The sequence below is a fragment of the Mus caroli genome, unplaced genomic scaffold (genome assembly GCF_978045245.1).
Source record: "Mus caroli unplaced genomic scaffold, Mus_caroli_1 scaffold_4, whole genome shotgun sequence".
Lineage (NCBI taxonomy): Eukaryota > Metazoa > Chordata > Mammalia > Rodentia > Muridae > Mus > Mus caroli.
Genome location: NW_028227259.1, coordinates 48,070,393 through 48,089,924, shown reverse-complemented (window position 1 = coordinate 48,089,924; position 19,532 = coordinate 48,070,393). Strand labels below are relative to the sequence as shown.

Sequence of the window (19,532 nt, the reverse complement as noted above, 5' to 3'; positions counted from 1 at the left end):
CTGTTCTGTTGACCCCAGAATACCTGCCTATCCTTCTGTGTCCTCAATAGTTCCAGGTGGACCTAGCCAACCTCTGTGATTTGATGGACCATGTCATAGACTGCCTGCTCCATCTGCCTCGCCTCATCTCATCCAGTCCAGGGACTTTGTGCCTGTTCAGCCTTGGCTGCCAGCTGTTCACAGCTCCCTGCCATCATAGCAGTGAGCTTTGACTTCCCTCACATTGTTCTTCAAGTCCTACAGAGACACACTTCTGTTTGCTTCTCCTGCCTCTGTCCACTCTGCCTTCTAGACGTTTTATCTCTCATGGTCTCTGTGTTCCTTCTCTTTGGGCCTTTGTGTATCCATTTCCTTCCTCATTCTTGAATCTACTCTCCTAGTCTTTACTGATCTCAGCCATGGCTTGAATGTCTATCTTCCCTGAAGTCTTTTACATCCCTAGCTCTGTGATGCTGGGGACATATATATAGCCCCCTATCCCTATATTACTGTTTACTAGAAGATAACACTTGTAATTGCTTTTCACTGTGTTCCCCTACTACATTGCCTGGTTCTCTAATACCTGGACATGTTGCAGCCAATTCTGACTGGCTCAGGAGGCAGTTGTCACACCTCTTTCCAGTTTCATACATCACTGTAATAATTAGACATTGGCCACAGTAAAAGTAGTTATACCGCTAGGTGATGGCGGCACATGTCTTTAGTCCTAGCACTTGGAGAGGCAGAGGCAGGATCTCTTAGTTTAAGGCTAGCCTTGGTCTACAGACTGAGTTACAGGACAGACAATGCGATACGGAGAAATCCTGCCTTGAAAAAAAAAGTACTTTTACCATGGAAACCAAGAAATACCACCATGAATGTGCTATTATCTGTTCATTTATATATTTGAAAAGTCAACTGGTAGACATTTACCAACATTCACTGACTGTATCTGTAATTCCTTATCCTAGGAATTAACACATTGTAGCTGTTCAGTTACTCTTGCTCTGTTTGGGCAAATGGATAGATGACAGTGTTTTGTGTGACAACCAGAGTTGCCCCAGTACAAACCTCTGTCAACAGGTTCCAGGGTTCTTTGTCTCCCGTGTAAAATGGCAATTCTAGTTGGTGCAGCTTCTCTAGCCTGCTTTGGGTAGGCCCAGGTATTATTTCAGCTTCTCTGCAGCAGAAGTGAGAAACTCTCCAGACAAGCAGGTATCTGAACTATTCCCCATGAGAAGTCATCAGAAATGCACCAACCAATCCATGTTTTCCTGGTTCCAACCTTGTCATGTCCACTTACTGTAGGAATGACCTCATGCAAGTCTTTGCACATTTCTAAGCCTTATTTCCTCTTTTTATATAATAAACCTTAGTAGTAGAACCTAAACCAGAAGAAGGCTTTCATAAAAATTGAAGAACTCATCTGGGAAGGGTGGGAATGAATGCTAATTACTTGGTAAACATCAGCTGTATTTATTATGTCATCCACTCTCTGTTAGACCAGAAAGGCCCATAACCAGCATAAAATTTCTGCTCCCCACATTCCTTTCAGATACTATAGCCTCATATTTACAGGAAAGGCTGGAGGGACTCAGGGCTTGGGTTGGACCTCTTAAACTTGTTCTAACTTTATTCAGTTTTAAGTATGGGTCTGTGTGTGTGTGTGAGTACAGAGGCCAGAAGAGAATGTCAGATCCTCTGGGACTGAAGTTACACACAGTTGTGAGCCACCATGTGGGTACTGGAAATCAAACCGTGGTCCTCTTCAAGAACATCCATTGTTCTTAACCACTGAGCCATCTCCTTTCAGTAAGTCCTATCAGCTTACATTCCAAACAAGTCCACATAGCTACCCTCCCATCCAGTCACATTGTCACCATGGGCCCACCTGCCTCCCAATCTCACTCAAAAGCCACCTTTTCTCATCACACTTCTTTGGCCAAAGTACCCAACAGTCTATCCTCCCTGTAACCATGTTCAGCTTCTTTTTTCTTTATCATTTCTCTGTCTCACATAGTATTTATCACCCTGTACTGATTGGCTTTTTTGTTTGTTTGGTCTTTTCCACGTCAATTTAAGCATGTAAGGGTTTTTTCTTTTTATATTCTAGTTCTGAGAATCATGCCCAGCATGTGGTACAGCTCAGTAAAGATTTATTGGATGAACGAATGACACTGTCTATCTAAAGACCAGCTAAGAGCCTGCTTAGGCTACTTTTTCCTCTCCTCTTAATACTTAGACACTTTCTCCATAAAGTAAGCCATATTGGAAAGGCTAGGCATCCCTAGAAATGATTACACACTTATTGTTGATTGAACTCTTGCTGTGCTAAGCATGTAACACAGCACACATAGGAGGAAATGTGCTCAATATGACACAGCTAAGATGCTGCGCTGTTTCTCATGTGGTCCCCACAGATGTATAACTGCTTCACACTGATACTGGAAGGCTGTGGGAGGCACTGTGAAGAAGACAACATTCTGGCTGCAGTACAGGTCCTGCTGAGATAGGGAGATGCCATGAAAATGTAGTTGGGTGGTTTTTGTTGGTGTGTCTTGCTTTTTACTCGAGTAAAGTCTCTACCTGCCACAACCTACCCCATCTGTATGTGCTGCAGGCTATGTTACATGGATTTAACACTTGTTTTCTCTTGACTGGCTATGTACTTTGAATTCATGTGTTTTTACAGTAGTTTATTAGTTTCTTTGACCCCCTGTCAGGAATAAGGCAAGGTGTGAATGCATAGGTGGCCTGTTTTCCTACCTTGTGTGGCTAAGCCTTCTACTCCTCACTTAGGAAGTGGAAGCTCAATTGGAAGAGGTGAAGACAAAATCGGAAAGAGAAATACAGCAGCTGCAAGAGGAGAAAGCTGCCCTCAGTACGAAGCTCCAGAATTCTCTACTTGAGGTAAATCTTTAAAACTCATTGCTTGGGAATGGAGGTTGTGACCTCTGGGAGTTTCTGGCTAAATGGGATCCGGAGGTTCACCACCTCCCTGTGTCCTCTGCACAAAGTAAAGGGCATGCAGCCAGGCAGGAAGGCTGTCTGCGGGGAGGGGAGATGGTGCATAAATTTAGCTGCAAGGAACAGAGAGTCTGATTTATGGGGTCTTAGACAAAGAGGCCTTTAGGATCTTGCATAAAGGCAGGAAGCAGGAGGCCACTGCTGACTCTGGAACTAAGTGACTGTCAGGTTGGTGACTCTTTCTGTCCTTCTACTCCAAGATGCATCGTCACCTTTGTGGATCCGAGGCACCCTTGCCTTCCTAGGCCCCTTCTTTTATAACAAGTATATTCAATTTGTATGACTGCATTGATAGATCAATGTAACCCAAGCTAAAGATTTTTCTCTTGATTTTTAAATGAACTTAAAGCACAGGTTCTTAATGGTACTAGTGGAAGGGGCTAACGACAAGATTGAAGAGACCTGGTTAGACCAACATTATATAGAGGTTTCTTTCCTTGCTGTCCATTAAACCTTAAAGAGACCTATGTTATGCCCTCAGGGAGCCTTGAAGGTGCTCCTCAGCCCTGCCCATGTGCCACAACCTCTAGGGAGCAAACCTATGGCTTTGGGGTGCGGGGCAGGGCAATAGCCAAATTACTGAGCTACACACCTAATAACCCTGAAGTACTTTCAAGAACTCAGAGACTATGTGCCCTGCCTAAGCCCCATCATTTCAGGATCTCCAGTTGCCTTTGAATGTATCTCTGCAGAAATGCGTTGTAAGGCCTCTCTGCCCCCCTTTCTCCCTGCTCTCCACCCTGTTCCTTCTGTTTCTCCCTCCCTCAGTGTTCCCCATCTTCTTAGTGCTCCTGTGACTACTGTGCGCTGCAGAGCTTAAAGTGGCTTTATTTATGTGTGTGACACCAGCGGGCACCATAAAAAATGGCTTACTTAATGGAACTGTTTCCTTAACCAGGAGACTGAGTGGATTTGCATGTATTAACTCTTTCTGCCTCCAACCATCTCATAACATAGATGCTGTTATTATCTCTAATTTGAAATTGAGAAAACAGAGACACAGAGAGAAGGTAAATCTACTTCCCCCAAAGTGCATAATTAATAAGTAGCAAACCTGAGATTCACACTCTGGCCATGTTGCTCTCTACTCTTCGTCTGTAGGACAGTGCTACAGCTCTATGTCACTTCTAATGACTGAGGATCATTCAGGACCTGAGTGACTACCAGTCATAAGTCGTGACCATGGACAGAGCAGATTTCTGTTAGCATGGCTTCAACCTTTTCTGCCCCACCAATGGTACTCCTAACTAAGTACTCCTTAGAACTGGAAATGGAAACGTCCCTTGCAGTACACCCAGTTCTTCTGGGAGGTGAACTTCACACACATGCCACCTCCCAAGCTGTCCCCACGAAAAGGGAGAGCAGTCCAACCAAAAGGGGAGTTTTGGATTTTATCAGGTGGCTTTAGTTAGATGAAAGAACGGCAGGAGAGCATTAAGGCAAAAGGAACTACTGTAAACAATACGGCGATGATGACGATATTAAGAGTGATGATGATAATAATAAATCTATTGTTTTACTATTGTGAGCAAAACCTTTTTGAGGAAACTTTTGGCCATTAAGGTATCAGGATGCTGTGATCAAGCTGTTCTGCTGAGATAAGGGTCATATGATTTCTAAGAAGTACAGAGCATGCAGTTTCCATTTTCCCAAAGGGACCCATTCCCACACAGGTTGTCCATCTTGGTATCTTAGGTGACTTCATCTTGGGCCGGTTTAACATCTCTCAGATCTCCCATTCTCAACCCCAGTCCCTTCGTAACCCCATTCTCACAGACACTCATGTAAAGTCACCTGGGTCCTATGGCTCAAGCCTGTCTGTCTCCTCCCTGCTTTCTACACATGTCTTGGGCAAGACTCTCAGAACCGTTCACACCAGTACAGTACTTAGAGGTGTTACATAAATCATTACAGGCTATGTAAGCATTGTGGCCCATGTATAGGGTGCCAGACACTTGAAGGCTAAAGTGTGGTGATTGCTTAAGCCCTGGAGTTTAAGAATAACCATCCTGGCACTTAAAATAAAACATGACAAGACAAAACAACAACAATAAAAAAAAACAGAGCTATTTTATATTTCATAAACTTAGATACACTCTGAAGCGTTTCTGCAATAAGATGGCCCATTCCTCCTTCCCAAAAGTCTTCAATCCCTATTTTTTCCAATCTTGACTCAACCTAACTCACCACCAGCCACTGCTCCCCAGAATCTCCCTGCCCTGACTACTGTCATGTATTCGTCCATCAGATGGAGCCTTATGTCTCACATCCGACCTTGGTGTACTTGGTGTTTCTTTATGGTTGACAAATTATACAGGGAGGATTGGGATCTACTATTTGGGTTCTTAGTCTCATTAATAAAACAAATTTAACATAAACTCAAATGGAAGCCCAAGAACGACTTTATTAAAGTTTAAAAGAGAAAAGCCCCAGGACAGGCAAGCTGCAAATCGCAGAAGCTGCCAGGAGAAGAACAGAAGAGAGAAAGAAAACAGCCAGGCCAATGAAGCTGGTGGACACATGGCGGGTAAGCAGCCACACAGCAGGGAGCGTTGCTTTAAAGAAAGAGTAAAGAAGCTCAAAGTATCAGAACAAGCACACCATTCTGACCTGCATCTGAAAGAAAGACAGAAAAAGAGAACAGTTGCACCTTTTGGATTCAGGCCTCAGACGGGTGGAGTGACCTAGCCAAAGACTGTAGCTTCTTGTAAAGACTGTGTCATGGGAGAGGCTGAACAGGAATTCTGGGAAAGAAAAGAAGAATGTCTCATTAAAGGAAAAATTATTCTACTTATCTCTTTAGTATGGCTTATTGTAAGTCTGCCTTCCTAGAGGTGGCCCCTTGGCCAGGCAATTGACCCAACACAACTGGAATGCTAGGCCTTTACCTGGGCCAGAGAGTCCTTACTGGGTTCTTATTGTTACTCTAACCCTACCTACCCTTCTCCTGTTGTACTTGCTAATACTGTTTTTTAGAATTCCCTTTCCTATCCTTGCTCCTGGCAGACTCCTACCCAACCTTTCATAGCCTTAAAGTACTACCTGCATCACTGTGGGTGTCACGAGGAGGAAAAGATTTAATATAACAAAAATACTGTTTTAGTTACTTTTATCTTGCTGTAATAAGACAACACAACTAATGCAACATATAAGAGAAAGTGATTATCTAGGGTTTATAGTTACGAAGGGTTAGAATCAGTGATGGACATTCTATGGATCATGGCATGAGACAGGCAAGAATGGCAAGAGCAGGAACTGAGACCTTACATGTTGATCCACAGCACAAGACACAGAGAACTAATTAGGAAAGGTGTGGGCTTTTAAAGCCTCAAAGCCCCTGGGGCTGAAGAGACCGCTCAGTGATTAAGAGCACTGTCCATTCTTCCAGAGATCCTGAGTTCAATTCCCAGCAACCACATGGTGGCTCACAACCATCTGAAATGGGATCTAATGCCCTCTTCTGATGTGTTTGAAGACAGCTACATATGTATATAATTATATACATAAAATAAGTAAATCTATAAAAAAATAAAAATAAGACCTCAAAGCCCACCTTAGTGGCACATCTCCTAGTGGCACACCTTCTAATCCTTCCCAAACAATTCTACCAACTTGGGACCAAGTATTCAAATACATGAGCCTATAGTGACCATTCTCATTTAAATCACCCATAAATACTTTCAGATGTTACTGGCATAAATACACTATTAACGGTGGCATATTGCTGTTTCCATGTCTCCACTGAGTATTGCTATGGTTATAAACCTGTATCTTCCTCAAAATAAGAGGCTTAAAGACAGCAACCATTTTCACTATCACATAGTCTGTCCCTTACTCTGTCCTTTCCCTTCCCTTCTTGTGTCCACTGTGGTGTATGACAAATATGAGAGCTATGCAGGTTTGCTGGCAGTGTCTGAGCCTCCCTATGGGTACTGGCCTCCTTTTCCTGAGAGTCTGCAGGGAAAAACAATCTGCTTAATTGACAAGTGACAATTAGTTGGCTGGTGATTATCACCACAATTGAAGCTTTATAATTTAATTGAGCCTTCTAGACAGCTCTGCACTTCTTCAATGTTCTTATTTTACCCACTAATTTTTTTTGAAAAGAAATTAAGGAATCTAATACTTATGTGCCTTAGGCGGGTGATAACTTTTGTCTCTTTTTTTCTTTCTTTATTAGAAAAAGAGAACAAAATGAAACAGGCCTTCCAAGATGTTCCCAGACATGTGGGGTTTTCTCATTATTTTTCTAAGTTATTGCGTCCTCTTTCTGTTATGTGGCTGCTTGTGAATGGTGTGGCTTTGATTCCTTCCCCTTTCCACCTCCTGCTTATGGGTAGCTGCTTAGATTTAGGTTGGCTGCCCTGGATTTCCTCTTTTAAACTCTAATGAAAGTGTCCTCGAGCTTTCCTCTGCCTGTTCTTAAACTCTTTCATTAATGAGATTAAGAATCCCTAGAAGGGCCCCCAATCTTCCAGTTAATGTGGTACCCTAGGTAGGGCTCCCAAAATATTCCAGTCACCATCTTAGCAAGGCCTCCCCCTGCGAATTGGTGACAGGACTGGTGCCTAGAGGACTGGATGATAACGTGCTGGACACCAAGGTCCACAAAAATGAATAAAGGGAGACTGGGGATCCCAGTGCTTAGGACTCAGGTTCTATTGTATGGTATTCTCCCACCTGGAGTCTCAAGTGTGCTAAAAACCCGAGCAGCGATTAAACACGTAACACTAAAGGTTTGCCTTTCTATGATTCCTACTGCCAAAATAGGGATCAAGAGCTACTCTAGTCAGGACCTCATTCACAAACTCCAAGGGAAAGCCCAATGTGTCTGGGAGAGTCACAGAAGGCAGAAGAGACAAAAGTTATCACAGGCCTAAGGCACATAAGTATCAGGTCCCTTCATTTGCCTTTCAGAAAAACGTATCGGGTAAAACGACAGCATAGAAGAACTGACAGGTGAACTGAGAGACGAGTTTTCAGAAGGCACTATCAAATTATAAAGCTTTAATTGTGGTAGCAATCAGTAGCCAACTAAGTGTAACTTACTGACTTATTTCTACCTGTGAATTAACACGTGTTAACAGAGTGCCACGTTGTGCCCGTTCTGTGGGTTAACATTGTGTCTGGGGAAGGCATGCTGGAATCTTAAATCCCAATCCCTGAGAAAGTGGCCTTATTTGGGAATATAGACTGGATAGAAGCAATCCATTGAGGTCGCATTGGATTACAGTGAGTCCTAGGTTCAGTGACTATTGTCCTTAGAGCAACGGTTCTCAACCTGAAGTTGCCACCCCTTTGTCAAACCCCTGTCCCCCAAAATAGTTACATTGTGATTCATAAAAGTAGCAGAACTTTTTTTTTTTTTTTTTGGTTTTTCAAGACAGGGTTTCTCTGTATAGCCCTGGCTGCCCTGGAACTCACTTTGTAGACCAGGCTGGCCTCGAACTCAGAAATCCGCCTGCCTCTGCCTCCCAACTGCTGGGATTAAAGGCGTGCACCACCACCGCCCAGCTGGCTGTAGCAGAACTTTTGAATTTATGAAGTAGCAATGAAAATAACTTTATGATGGGTCTCAGCCTTAGGAAGGTTGAGGACCACTGCCTTAGAAGAAGGCTATGTGAAGACAAATTCTTTGGGAAGGAAGCCAGCTGGCCACTGGCAGATTGTAGAATAATGTGTCTGGTAAACCATAGAAAAGCTAGGATTGCCAGCAGCCTGAATGATGGATAGGCTGGGGGCAGGTTCGCCCTTAGAGCTTGGGAAGGGAACCAGTCCAGCCAGCACTTTCCCTTCAGACGTCTGGTCTGCAGAGCTAGAAGAGAATACATTTCTATTGTTTAAGCCAAGAACCAGTAGAAACTCATCACTGCTGTCCTAGGCAAATGATACAGCTTCCTGCAAATGTAACACATGGGACCCAGTCTACACCCTTAGGTGTACCTGCCAGAGACATAAGCAAGACCGCTGTGACAGGAAATAGGAGCAGGGGTGTGCAGGAAGGGCTGGGGGCTGTTATTGTTGTGGTTGGTGCTGGACAGATTCGAGGCTCCCTCCCCCACATTTATTCCCTCTGCTAGGCAGCCTACTCAGAAGGAGATTAATCTGACAAGCTTTTTTCTTTTTGAAGCCACAAGGATAATTCCTCCGAACTCCATTTCCTTTATGGTTTTTGCAAATGGGTTTTGTGCTGATTTTCTTCTCCCTAAGCATTTGGCACTGCTGAGGGGGCACATAAAAAAAAGACTGTTAACGTCAGCACATGTCACTGGGGGTGTAGAAGGGCTGGGAAGGAAAAGAGAAATATCCCTAATTAATGCACAAAAATATAAAAGTTATCTGGTTCTCTATTGTACCACAGAGCTGGCAACTTAAATTCTGGAGTTGTGCCTCAGTTCCTCGTTGAGGTGCCTTATGTTGTTGAATAAATTCTTCCAGCTTTAAAAACCTGAAACAGAAGAGAAGCGAACCCAAGTGACAAAACACAGCTTTGTGGATGTGGTCATTAATCTGGGACTCAGTTCCCCTGGGTCAGCTAGACACATTCTAAGCAGGATGCTTCAAAAGCCTTTACCAATTAGCAGCTCTCTTGGTTCTAGAAAGAGATGAGACATTAGACGGTATTCTGCATTTTCTTATCAACTTATCTAAATAGATCTCTCCATACTAGATCAGTAGAGTGACTTTCCTTGGCCAGGTGATTGGCCTATCCAACTGGACTAATTCTTAAAGAAGTTAATCTACCCAGAGACAGCTTTCATTCTGTTAGCAAGTAGGTAACAGCTTTCCCTCTAATGGGTCTCCAGTGCTACTGTAACAGGGTGAGCCTTAGTTAAACATATATTTACCAGGGAAAACATAAGCCAAGAATCGAGCAAACAGGGGTTGAATAACACTTGGACTGGAACTGGTCAATTATAAATCCCTGTTTCCATCTTTGACTTCATTAGAGTATTAATCCATTTTATAGAGGAGGAAAACAGAGGGGAGAGTAGCTAAGTGATTACCATATCCCTAGCAGCAGAGCCAGGATGCAACCACTGGAGTTGACTCTGTCATGTTCTTAGTGTATAACAGACCCTCAAACCTTGCAGAGAGAATGGGTGTTGACTCTCTTGGGATTTAAGTGACCAGGACATCTTCTGTCGCCTCTGGTACTGGACTGCCAGAGAACCTGTCAGCAGCCCTTTTGTCCTCATGTCACGCTAGAAAAGACGCCTAAAGAACCAGAGACTACATCTTCCCCAGGGTGGGTACTTCCTGCTCTCAGGCTATTCTCATCCACTCTGCCTGAGAAACCTGGAGATGTTCTTATTCTTCCATAGTTCCTTAGCAACTAGCCTTATTACCCTGCATTCAAGAGAGAAAAAGAAACATCCCCAGATAGCTGATCTATCTTTTCACAGGTTCTATCCAGAGTTGCTAAGAAAAGTTGTCCCTAGAATATTCCAGTATTTCTCAGTTCCTCTGGGTTATTACTGCAGGGAGGTAGAACAGAATTGTCTGAGTTCCTCATTGAGATTAAATAAGGCAGATAATCTAAAGATGAAACACCAATACACTTTAGGAAGACAGTATAGCAGGCTGTATTTCTGAGAAAAAAAAATGCACACACATGGATATCAGCCTATAACCAGGATGATGAACATGAATCTAACCATCTCAGTCACCTGTACATAAGCCAGTGCTATCATTGTAGTTCAAGATGCCTCTACTTCACTAATTGGCTTTTTTTGTGGTAGAAAATATTTTGATGTGGGGATGGACTATGTACTGTCAGATGGTTCTAGTTCTCTACACCAAGTAGGAGTAGTACACCCTCCTAAACGGAATGTCTCCAGACACCACCAGTGTCTCCTAGGAACACATTCGCCCCAGTTGAGAACTACTGCTACACATTCTATAGACAATCCTAGAGAAGTTACAAATACAAGTATGTGGAAAGGGATTGAGTTAGCTCACCATAAAACCCAGCCCCCATCTGATCTCATTCATCTAGAACATTGCCCAGGCCCAAGCTCAGCTTCTATGTGGAGGTGCAGTCCTCTCTGACAAGGAGACGCAGGACAGACCTCCACAATTGTCAGTTTTATTTGATTTAGTTCATTGTGTATGTCATTCATTTATTCATCATGAAATATCTCGGAAGTGCTGGCTTCTGAACTGGAGGGTCTAGCAGAGAAGTGTGCAAAACAAATACCTTTAAAGTGATATAGGACCCTGGTAATAGAATTAAGCATCTCATCATTATGGTTTCTATTAGGCAAATATTTTGCACCTTGAAGGTATTATATTCTCTTTCAAATAATGTCTTCTTTTTTTTCAAAATGCAATCTGTGAGTATGGTATAGAATTCTTTATACGATTGAAAATTTTCCTTGAACCCATGTTCTTAGCCCAGAATAACTACTTGTTTTATCTCTCTTTGTATATCTTTCTAGAGATGTAAAGTGTGTGTGTGCACACTTAATTGTGACTATAATTTTCACCAACCATAGCATATTTTTGTTGGTCTGCTGTTTTGTTGTTTTGTTTGTTTGTTTTTTACTCTATATACCTGGAGTTTATAGCACATCAATATATGACATGTTACAGATTCATTTTTTAAAAGCAACTTATTTAGTTTTCCTTTATAAAAGAAACCACAATATATTTACTCTTATGATGGGCCTATATTATTAAAAACAAAAACAAAAACAAAAACCTCTTCAGTGACTAGCACTGTAAAGGCATATAGTATATGCAGTGCATAGACAAGCTCACCGGCATAACAGCCTCCTGAGTTCTTACTGGCTGGATAATCTTGGGCAGATATTTAGCATATGTTTGCTTTATTTTTCTCATGTATAAAATAAAGTTGATGCTACCATCTACCTCAGAGGGGTTTGTGAAAGCCAAATGAAGTAGTATGCGTCCAGTATTGGAAACAGCCCTGAGCATGTGTAACAACTCTTCATGCGGTAGGATTTGCTCACTCCTGTGGCGTATGGCTATTTAACTCTGGTAGATATCACCATGCATTTTCCCACGGATACTGGTCCAGTGTATACTACCATCAGCAGCATGTGCAAGTGGCTATTTTAACACATTATGTCAATATGACAATTTCTAAAACTTCTGAACATTGCCAATCAGAGTTTTAGAGTTTAGTTCATATACTTTCATGAGAACCCAATGAGAATCTTTGCCAAGATCTAGATTTCATGTGTCTAACATCAGCATGCTGTATTACAGCCAAACCTATAGCAACATGAATGATACAGGGAACGGGTCTTACTAAAGAGCCTTAGAGGGGCTGTTCTGCTGGTGACACAGGGACATCAAAGCACAGTGTTAAATGCCAGCCTCCCCAGTAATATTCTATCTAGATTGAGTTCTATAAAATTTAAGAGTCAGGGGTTTAAATTTAGGCTGTTGGTTGTCTGACCAAAGTATCTTTGTGAGTCAAGAGTGATAAAAATAACAATGTTAATTGAGAGCAGAATTTTCACCCCCCAAGCATGCAGATGATTGCCAGGCCTGGGTGTGGCTCTGGGGCATGTCCCCACCAAGGTTAGTTAATGTCCAGCTAAACCTTTTTCCTTGTTTCTTATGTCCAATATTGTAGTTCTCTTGGGTCCATGGTGTTGTTCATTGATTTCCACAATACAAGCCTAGTTTTTTTGTAATTTTTGTAATTTTTGGAAGCCTCTTGGTACATGGATATTAAACTAGGGACAAAGAGGGGAAGAGACTGTTAGAGCAGCCCATGCCTTTGTTCTCAGCAGAAAGAAAAGAGAAATGCTGTGGTCACTGTTCCTGAAGTCATTCCACTCCCAAGAGTGTGTGGGTATTTTCACTGTACACTGGCTGCCTAGCTGAATAAGGCCCAGGTTTCTCCTGGGAAGGCTCAAATTCAAAGGGGTAAAAATAGATCTTTATTTAAGGAATAGCATAGTGTTATTAGCCCTACAACAGTGGCAGAAAGGCTCTTGCATAGCCCTTATGTGAGTAAAAAGAGGGGAGAAGAGAGAGGGAGGAGAGAGCAAGAAAGCACACGCTCTCTGGGAGGATTTAGAAAGGTATTCAGAAAAGTAACATGTGCTGACATGAGCTGGCACTGGGGTTTTGGCATGATGTCACCAGAAAGAATTATTCTAGGAGAAAGCACAAGATGAGATCCCCAAGGGCTGAGGAAATGGGTAAAGCAGGTAACATAGGCCTAAGGAGCATCCTTTGCTCACTGGAAGCCCTATATGACTTGCTGGATCCATACCTGAAGGATTATATGAGTCCAAGCCATAAGCTATCCAAGAGGAAAACAACTGCAATGTCTCAAGTATCCTCAGGCTGTGAGGGGCCAGCACTGTCCATCTGGTGTTACTCCAGGGGTCCAGTCCCATCACACGGAGAGCAAGGCATGCTGATTTCATCTGTTGGAGAGAGTCCTGGCATCAGTGGAGATGCTCTGGAACCTCAGAAGACAGCATGTGGAAGGGCAGTAAATCCCATCTGGGACTGAGATATTAAGTTCTGCCAGCTATACCCCAGGCCTGCTCAGGAGCACAGGCAAATCTGAATACCTCCTCAAGATCAGTTCCAACATATATCATGGTGCTAAACATAGACAAAGACTTGACTTGGTGTCTACAGGCTTACAACAACCTCTAGGCACATGCAACTACTCTCTTCATTTTATGCATAAAAAAAAATGAGGCCTTGTGCTACTTCTTCTAGTGAAATGGCAGCAATAACCCCTATCGACCATACCCCAGAGACTTGCGGTCATAGACAGCAGAAACCATATGACAGCATTTCTTGAAACCATTAGTCATTCAATAAATGTAAGGTGACTTTATAGTATCTATTACAATCCCCAGCAATCATTTCAGCAAACACAATTACATTAGGTGTTCTATTTTAAGATAAATAAAATGCTACCTTTGGAAGATTGTCAGCTGAACTTTAAAATGACTTTGAATGTTCCTGTCCAGGAGATTTCCTGAAGCTAGATGAGGTTAAATAACGGGAAGGTTTTACAATAGGCACCGTTGCTTGGGAAGTAGCTCTCTGGTGGACATTGTGGAGGAGAAGCAGAGTTGGAATTTGTTTTTCTGTGTGCACTGATTGTACTCGGGCCCTCGTTGCAGTGGAAAGAACACTGAGCTGAACCTAAGAACTCAATAGAGAGCAGGAGAAAGTGGTCCAGAGGCAAGTAGCATGTGATAGCCTCAGGCCCATAAGCCAGGAGTACCATTCCTGCCGGGGGCTTGCTAGAATGCCAGGTCAGTAACTACTACAGGATAATGCGAGTCTATTCCAATTGGAGTTCAGAAAAGTGGACAGTGGAAACAGCCATTCTCGCCTGGAGTTCAGAGACCTGCACTGTTCTAACACTGTCACTGGGCTTAGAAGGGCTCATTCAGCCATCCCTTATTGTTCCCCACAGTCAAGTCAATTTGTGTAATAGTCAAGTGTTAGCCTGGCACCTTTTTAAGTAAAAATTACTTTATCTTCATGCATGTGTGTGTACAACATGTGTGCCTGGTGCCTTTAGAGTCCAGAAGAGAGTGTCAGATTCCCTGGAACTGGAGCAACAGATGGTGGTGAGCCACCATGTGGTGCTTGGAATCAAACCCGGGTCCTCTAAAAAAGCAACTTGTGTTCTTAACTGCAGAACCATCTCCCCAGCCCACCCTGCACCACCTTTAGAAAGATCTGTTTGACCTGAAACACCAGGTGCACAAGGTCAGGGCAAGGGAGGGAGGTTATAGGGGGCGTCTTAGTTTGGGTTTTACTGCTGTGAAAAGACACTATGACCAAGGCAAGTCTTATAAAAGCAACATTTAATTGGAGCTGGCTTACAGGTTCAGAGGTTCAGTCCATTATCATCAAGGTGAGAGCATGGCAGTATCCAGGCAGGCATGGTGCAGGCAGAGCATCCAAAGGCTGCTAGTGGAAGACTGACTTCTAGGCAACTAGAGTGAGGATCTTATGCCCACACTCAAGTGACAAACCTACTCCAACCAGGTCACACCTATTCCAACAAGGACACACCTTCAGATGGTGCCACTCCCTGGTCCAAGAGTATACAAACCATCACATTCCACTCCCTGGCCCCCATAGACTTGTTCAAACACATGAGTCTATGGGGGTGGGGGGGATGCTTAAACATAGCATAATGCAAAATGCATTTAGTCCAACTTTCAAAGTCCTCATAGTCTATAGCAGTCTCAACAATGTTAAAAGTCCAAAGTTCAAGGTCTCTTCTGAGATTCATCCAATCACTTAACTGTAATCCTCAAAGAAAGACAGGAAACCAGCTGGGCAAATTCCAAACTCAACTCCTTCACTACCTAAGATTGGCTGTTCTGGATCTTGCTCTGTAGATTGACCTTGAACACAGAGATCAGCATGCTTGTCTCCTGAGATTAAAAGGTGTGTACCACCATGCCTGGATCTAAATTTAGATGGGTAGGATCTTGCCCCAAGGTCCCACTCCCTTAATCTGCTATCTCCTAGAACACAGGATTTTGCTCCATTTCACTTCCTGGTACCCCTTTAATAATTGAACCAATATTTTATATTTTTCCTTTCTAAGCTTGCTATGTTTGTTCAAACTTCTCTTCATAAGACTTAACCAGAGAACAAAGTCTCTGCTGGGCTTTTTTGAAACTTCCTTTGTCAATGCAATTAATCCAAGTCTCTTCACCTTAGCCTCAGGCAGACTTTTCAGACAAGGGAAAAAAGTAGCCACATTTTTCACCAAAATACCACAAAAACAGTCTTTATGCCACTTCCTGAAATTCTTCTCCTTTGAAATCTCTTAGGCCAGGTTAACACAGTTCAAATTACTCCCAGGAACAAAATCTTCCATATTCCTACTAGGATGACTGATTAAGCCCCATTTAAAGCATTGCACTGTGTTCCAGATCCAAAGTCCCAAAGCCCACATTCTTTCAAATAAAAGCATGGTCAGGCCTATCACAGCAATACCCCAGTCCCTGGTACCAACTTCTGTCTTAGTTTGGGTTTTACTGCTGTGAACAGACACCATGACCAAGGCAAGTCTTATAAAAACATTTAATTGGGGCTGGCTTACAGGTTCAGAGGTTCAGTCCATTATCATCAAGGTGGAAGCATGGCAGTATCCAGGCAGTATTCCAACAAGGCCATACCTCCAAATGGTGCCACACCCTGGTCCAAGAATATACAAACCATGGCGGGGGGGGGGAGGATTTTTTTTTAAGGTCTCTTAAGATTGTCAAGCTATGTGTCTCTTCCCCATGCTGCACCACATTTGTGGGAATGAAAATGCTGGTTATTCTTTCAGCACCTACAAAAAGGTGCTGATGGTCAACACCTTTCAAATAAACTTGGACCTGACATGATAGTTGAATGATGGGAACAGACAAGGTCATTATTTAGTCCCAATAAGTAAAAGGTTAGGAAATTTCTAAAACACACCTTTGTTTTAGAGGAACCCATGGGTCTTTTTTTTTTTTTTAATCACTGGTGTTGAAGGAATGGTCTTTTCTTCCTTTGAGGAAGATGCTGTGTTAGTCTGTTTTGTGTCATATGAAATACCTTAGGGATCTTTACGGCTTTGTAAAGAGTTTTATTTAACCCCTTTTGGAGTGTGGCTCAGTTGCAGTGAAAGTCTATGAAAGAGGGCCCAAGCATGTGCAGATATAAGAACTCAAGTAAAAAACAGGAATCCAGAGAGAATCAGTTTGGGGCCCTTGTTACTACTTGCCCTTTCCAAAACTCACTCAATGAACCAGTATTCCCTTCTTAGTGTAGTCTTGTATCTCAGTAACCTAGAACTGTTTGCTAGGCTGTGCCCATGAGTTCCTATGACCTCTAACTGTGGACAGCCTCCAGTACAGGGATGCTTATAGGAACCCTCAGGGGCAAACCACACCCAAATATCAATAGAAATCTGTCTCCTGTGTTCACGAAGCTGAATAGCACACATCAATGAATATGAGCAGAAAGAACTTCTGAGTTTATTTCCATGTTCAATGAAGAAATTAAGTGCCATTTATCTCTCAGGTTGATCTGTCTGGTATTGTAGGAAGAACACTTGTCATGTACTGTGCATCATTGTTGACCAAAGGCACTGTCTTGTACAGCAAATCTCTAGGTGATGGCCATCTTACCTGAATGAAACTCTCTACTTCCATCTCAGCACCACGGCTCCTGGGAATCATTATTCCACTGTCTAACTTGATTAACTTGACAACCTTTTGTTTCCCAAATAAGTGGACTGACATACTGTTTGTCTTTCCATGGCATCAAGATCCACATGAGGGTTAATGCAATGAGACTAGACAAGACTAGTTTAGGAAAGTAGGGAAGCCCAAAGACTAAGGTCTGGGGCAGAAAGGGGGGCTTTAACAGAGGAGATTGGGCCAGGGCTGCTGGTGCAAGGTGGAACAGAGAAAGCCCAGGAAAGGATTACAGTTTGCTGGCCTGCACTAACTAGTGGGGCATGCGTGTTTTAACTGGCTGGGCAAATGCAGAGTCTTGCATGAAAGAAAGTGGGGTTGGATAGTTCACATTCTACTGAAATCCAGTTAGCTTAGCCAGGAAACTGACAGTGTGTTTTCCATGTGCAAGTGATCCACACTTACATGGTGGACTTTAATAGACATTACAGTACATGAAAACGCAGTACAGAAGACTGTTTTGTTTCAGATCAAGTTGGGCATGGCAGCCCAAGGATCACGCCTTAGCTCACTCTGTCTCTTCCTATCCTAGGCACTTTATACCTCTGAGGATTTCAATAACAGTTGGAAAATCACAGGTGCAAGCCAATGTACTTGTCTACATACTAACAACAACAACAACAACAAATAGGTTCAAAAAAGCATGCCTCTACTCAAGGCTATGCAACTATCTTTCGGGAAAAATAATCAGGTTGCAATTTCCCACCAGTTGCTGAAACTTGAGAATAAATCTGTCCTGCCTCTCATGTTCTTCAAGGACAATGACTTTCATAATCAACAGAGAAATGAAAAAAGTTTTTGCCCTCTTATCTTTCTGTGGAAAGGAGAGAAAGATAACACAAACAAATTCAATTGATTAAACACTCTGTGGCCTCACTGTGAGGAATAATTTCTACTCTTCCCATTCCCCATCTGTCAGGACTTCGAGTCATTTGCAGAGTTCCATGTTTTCTAATCCTGTAAAATGAGAAGTGAGCATGGTACAGCCTAGGGTATGCGTATAGCAATTATGATGACTATAGTTAACGTCACTGACCACTGACTGAGTTCCAGGACTGCCCTTTGACTTTCCTCATGACTCCCTGGGTCAGGCCCAATAAAGACTATCTGTGCAACACACTCAGGACTATTTTGTAATGTGGTGAAAAGTTCAGACCTGATGTGGGAAGGCTCCATTGCATGTCTCATAACACGACTCACTGAGGTGAGGACTAGGCAAGGCACCTTCTCTTTCTTGGGTTTGTTTTACAGCCATGCAAATTACCTTGCAGACTGTGAATCTGACAAGGGTCAGAGCCCACTCGAGTCACACACCTGGCTGTGCTCTAGGTACTTTACCATCCCAAGCCTTACCCTCCTGCACCTGCCAGTGGGGAGCCTAGTTGGTCTCTGTAGGCTCTTTCACCTCTGTGTTCTGGGAACTTTAGGTAGTCTTGTCTTATCATTGTTTTTGCTCTAGGACCCATGCTCAAGGCCAAAGAAACATGTCCGAGATGAGGTCCTAGAGAAGCTGACAGATGAAGAAGAAAGCAGCAGCGATGAAGAAGAAAGGTACAGGCAGGTTGGCAGCATGAACATTCTCTGAGTGTGCCAAGCATGAACATTCAGATGGGAAGGATATGTCTGTTCATTCATTCTGTCTTCAAGTGCTTATGTCTGGTCTTGCCCTGATACTCAGAGGGAGAACAGTCTTGTCTTGTCTTGTCTTGTCTTGTCTTGTCTTGTCTTGTCTTGTCTTCTCTTCTCTTCTCTTCTCTTCTCTTCTCTTCTCTTCTCTTGCATGGTCTTCTGCACAGCTATGACTTTACATAAACCACCTTATTTAACTTTTACAATAGCATAAATAACATTTTATAAAAAACTTGATGCTCAAAGAGATTAATAATTCTGCCCAAGATTCAAACCTAGAGAGGTGTATTAGTCAGGGTTCTCTAGAGTCACAGAACTTATGGAATGTCTCTACATATTAAGGGAACTTATTGTGATGACTTACAGTCGGTAATCCAACTAACCCAACAATGGGCAGCTGTGGATGGGAAGTTGAAGAATCTGGTAGTTGCTCAGTCCCACCAAGATCTCCATGTTAAGATCCAGGTCAGAAACCTGTCTTCCAGCCTCAATATCTGGATCACAGGTGTGCCCTCCATTTCTGGATTGTAGTTCACTCCAGATGTAGTCAGGTTGACAACCAGGAATAGCCATCACAAGCAGTTACCACCTTTTCTTGTTATTAAGAAGAAAAGTGTACTCTCTTACCAGAAGAAGCCCCCATCTACTCTGTCTGTATTAGCTGCTGCTTCTCAAAATATAAGATGT

General features: G+C 42.9%; 1 protein-coding gene across 1 annotated transcript in view; it reads left to right on the top strand.

Annotated features, from left to right (window-relative positions):
- Window positions 1-19,532, top strand: part of Fam184b (family with sequence similarity 184 member B) — a 114,366-nt gene that overhangs the window by 64,047 nt on the left and 30,787 nt on the right. The window contains exons 6-7 of the mRNA XM_021161949.2: window positions 2,779-2,889; window positions 18,676-18,767. Coding sequence (XP_021017608.1) covers window positions 2,779-2,889; window positions 18,676-18,767 — 203 coding nt within the window. The remainder of the gene's footprint in view (window positions 1-2,778; window positions 2,890-18,675; window positions 18,768-19,532) is intronic.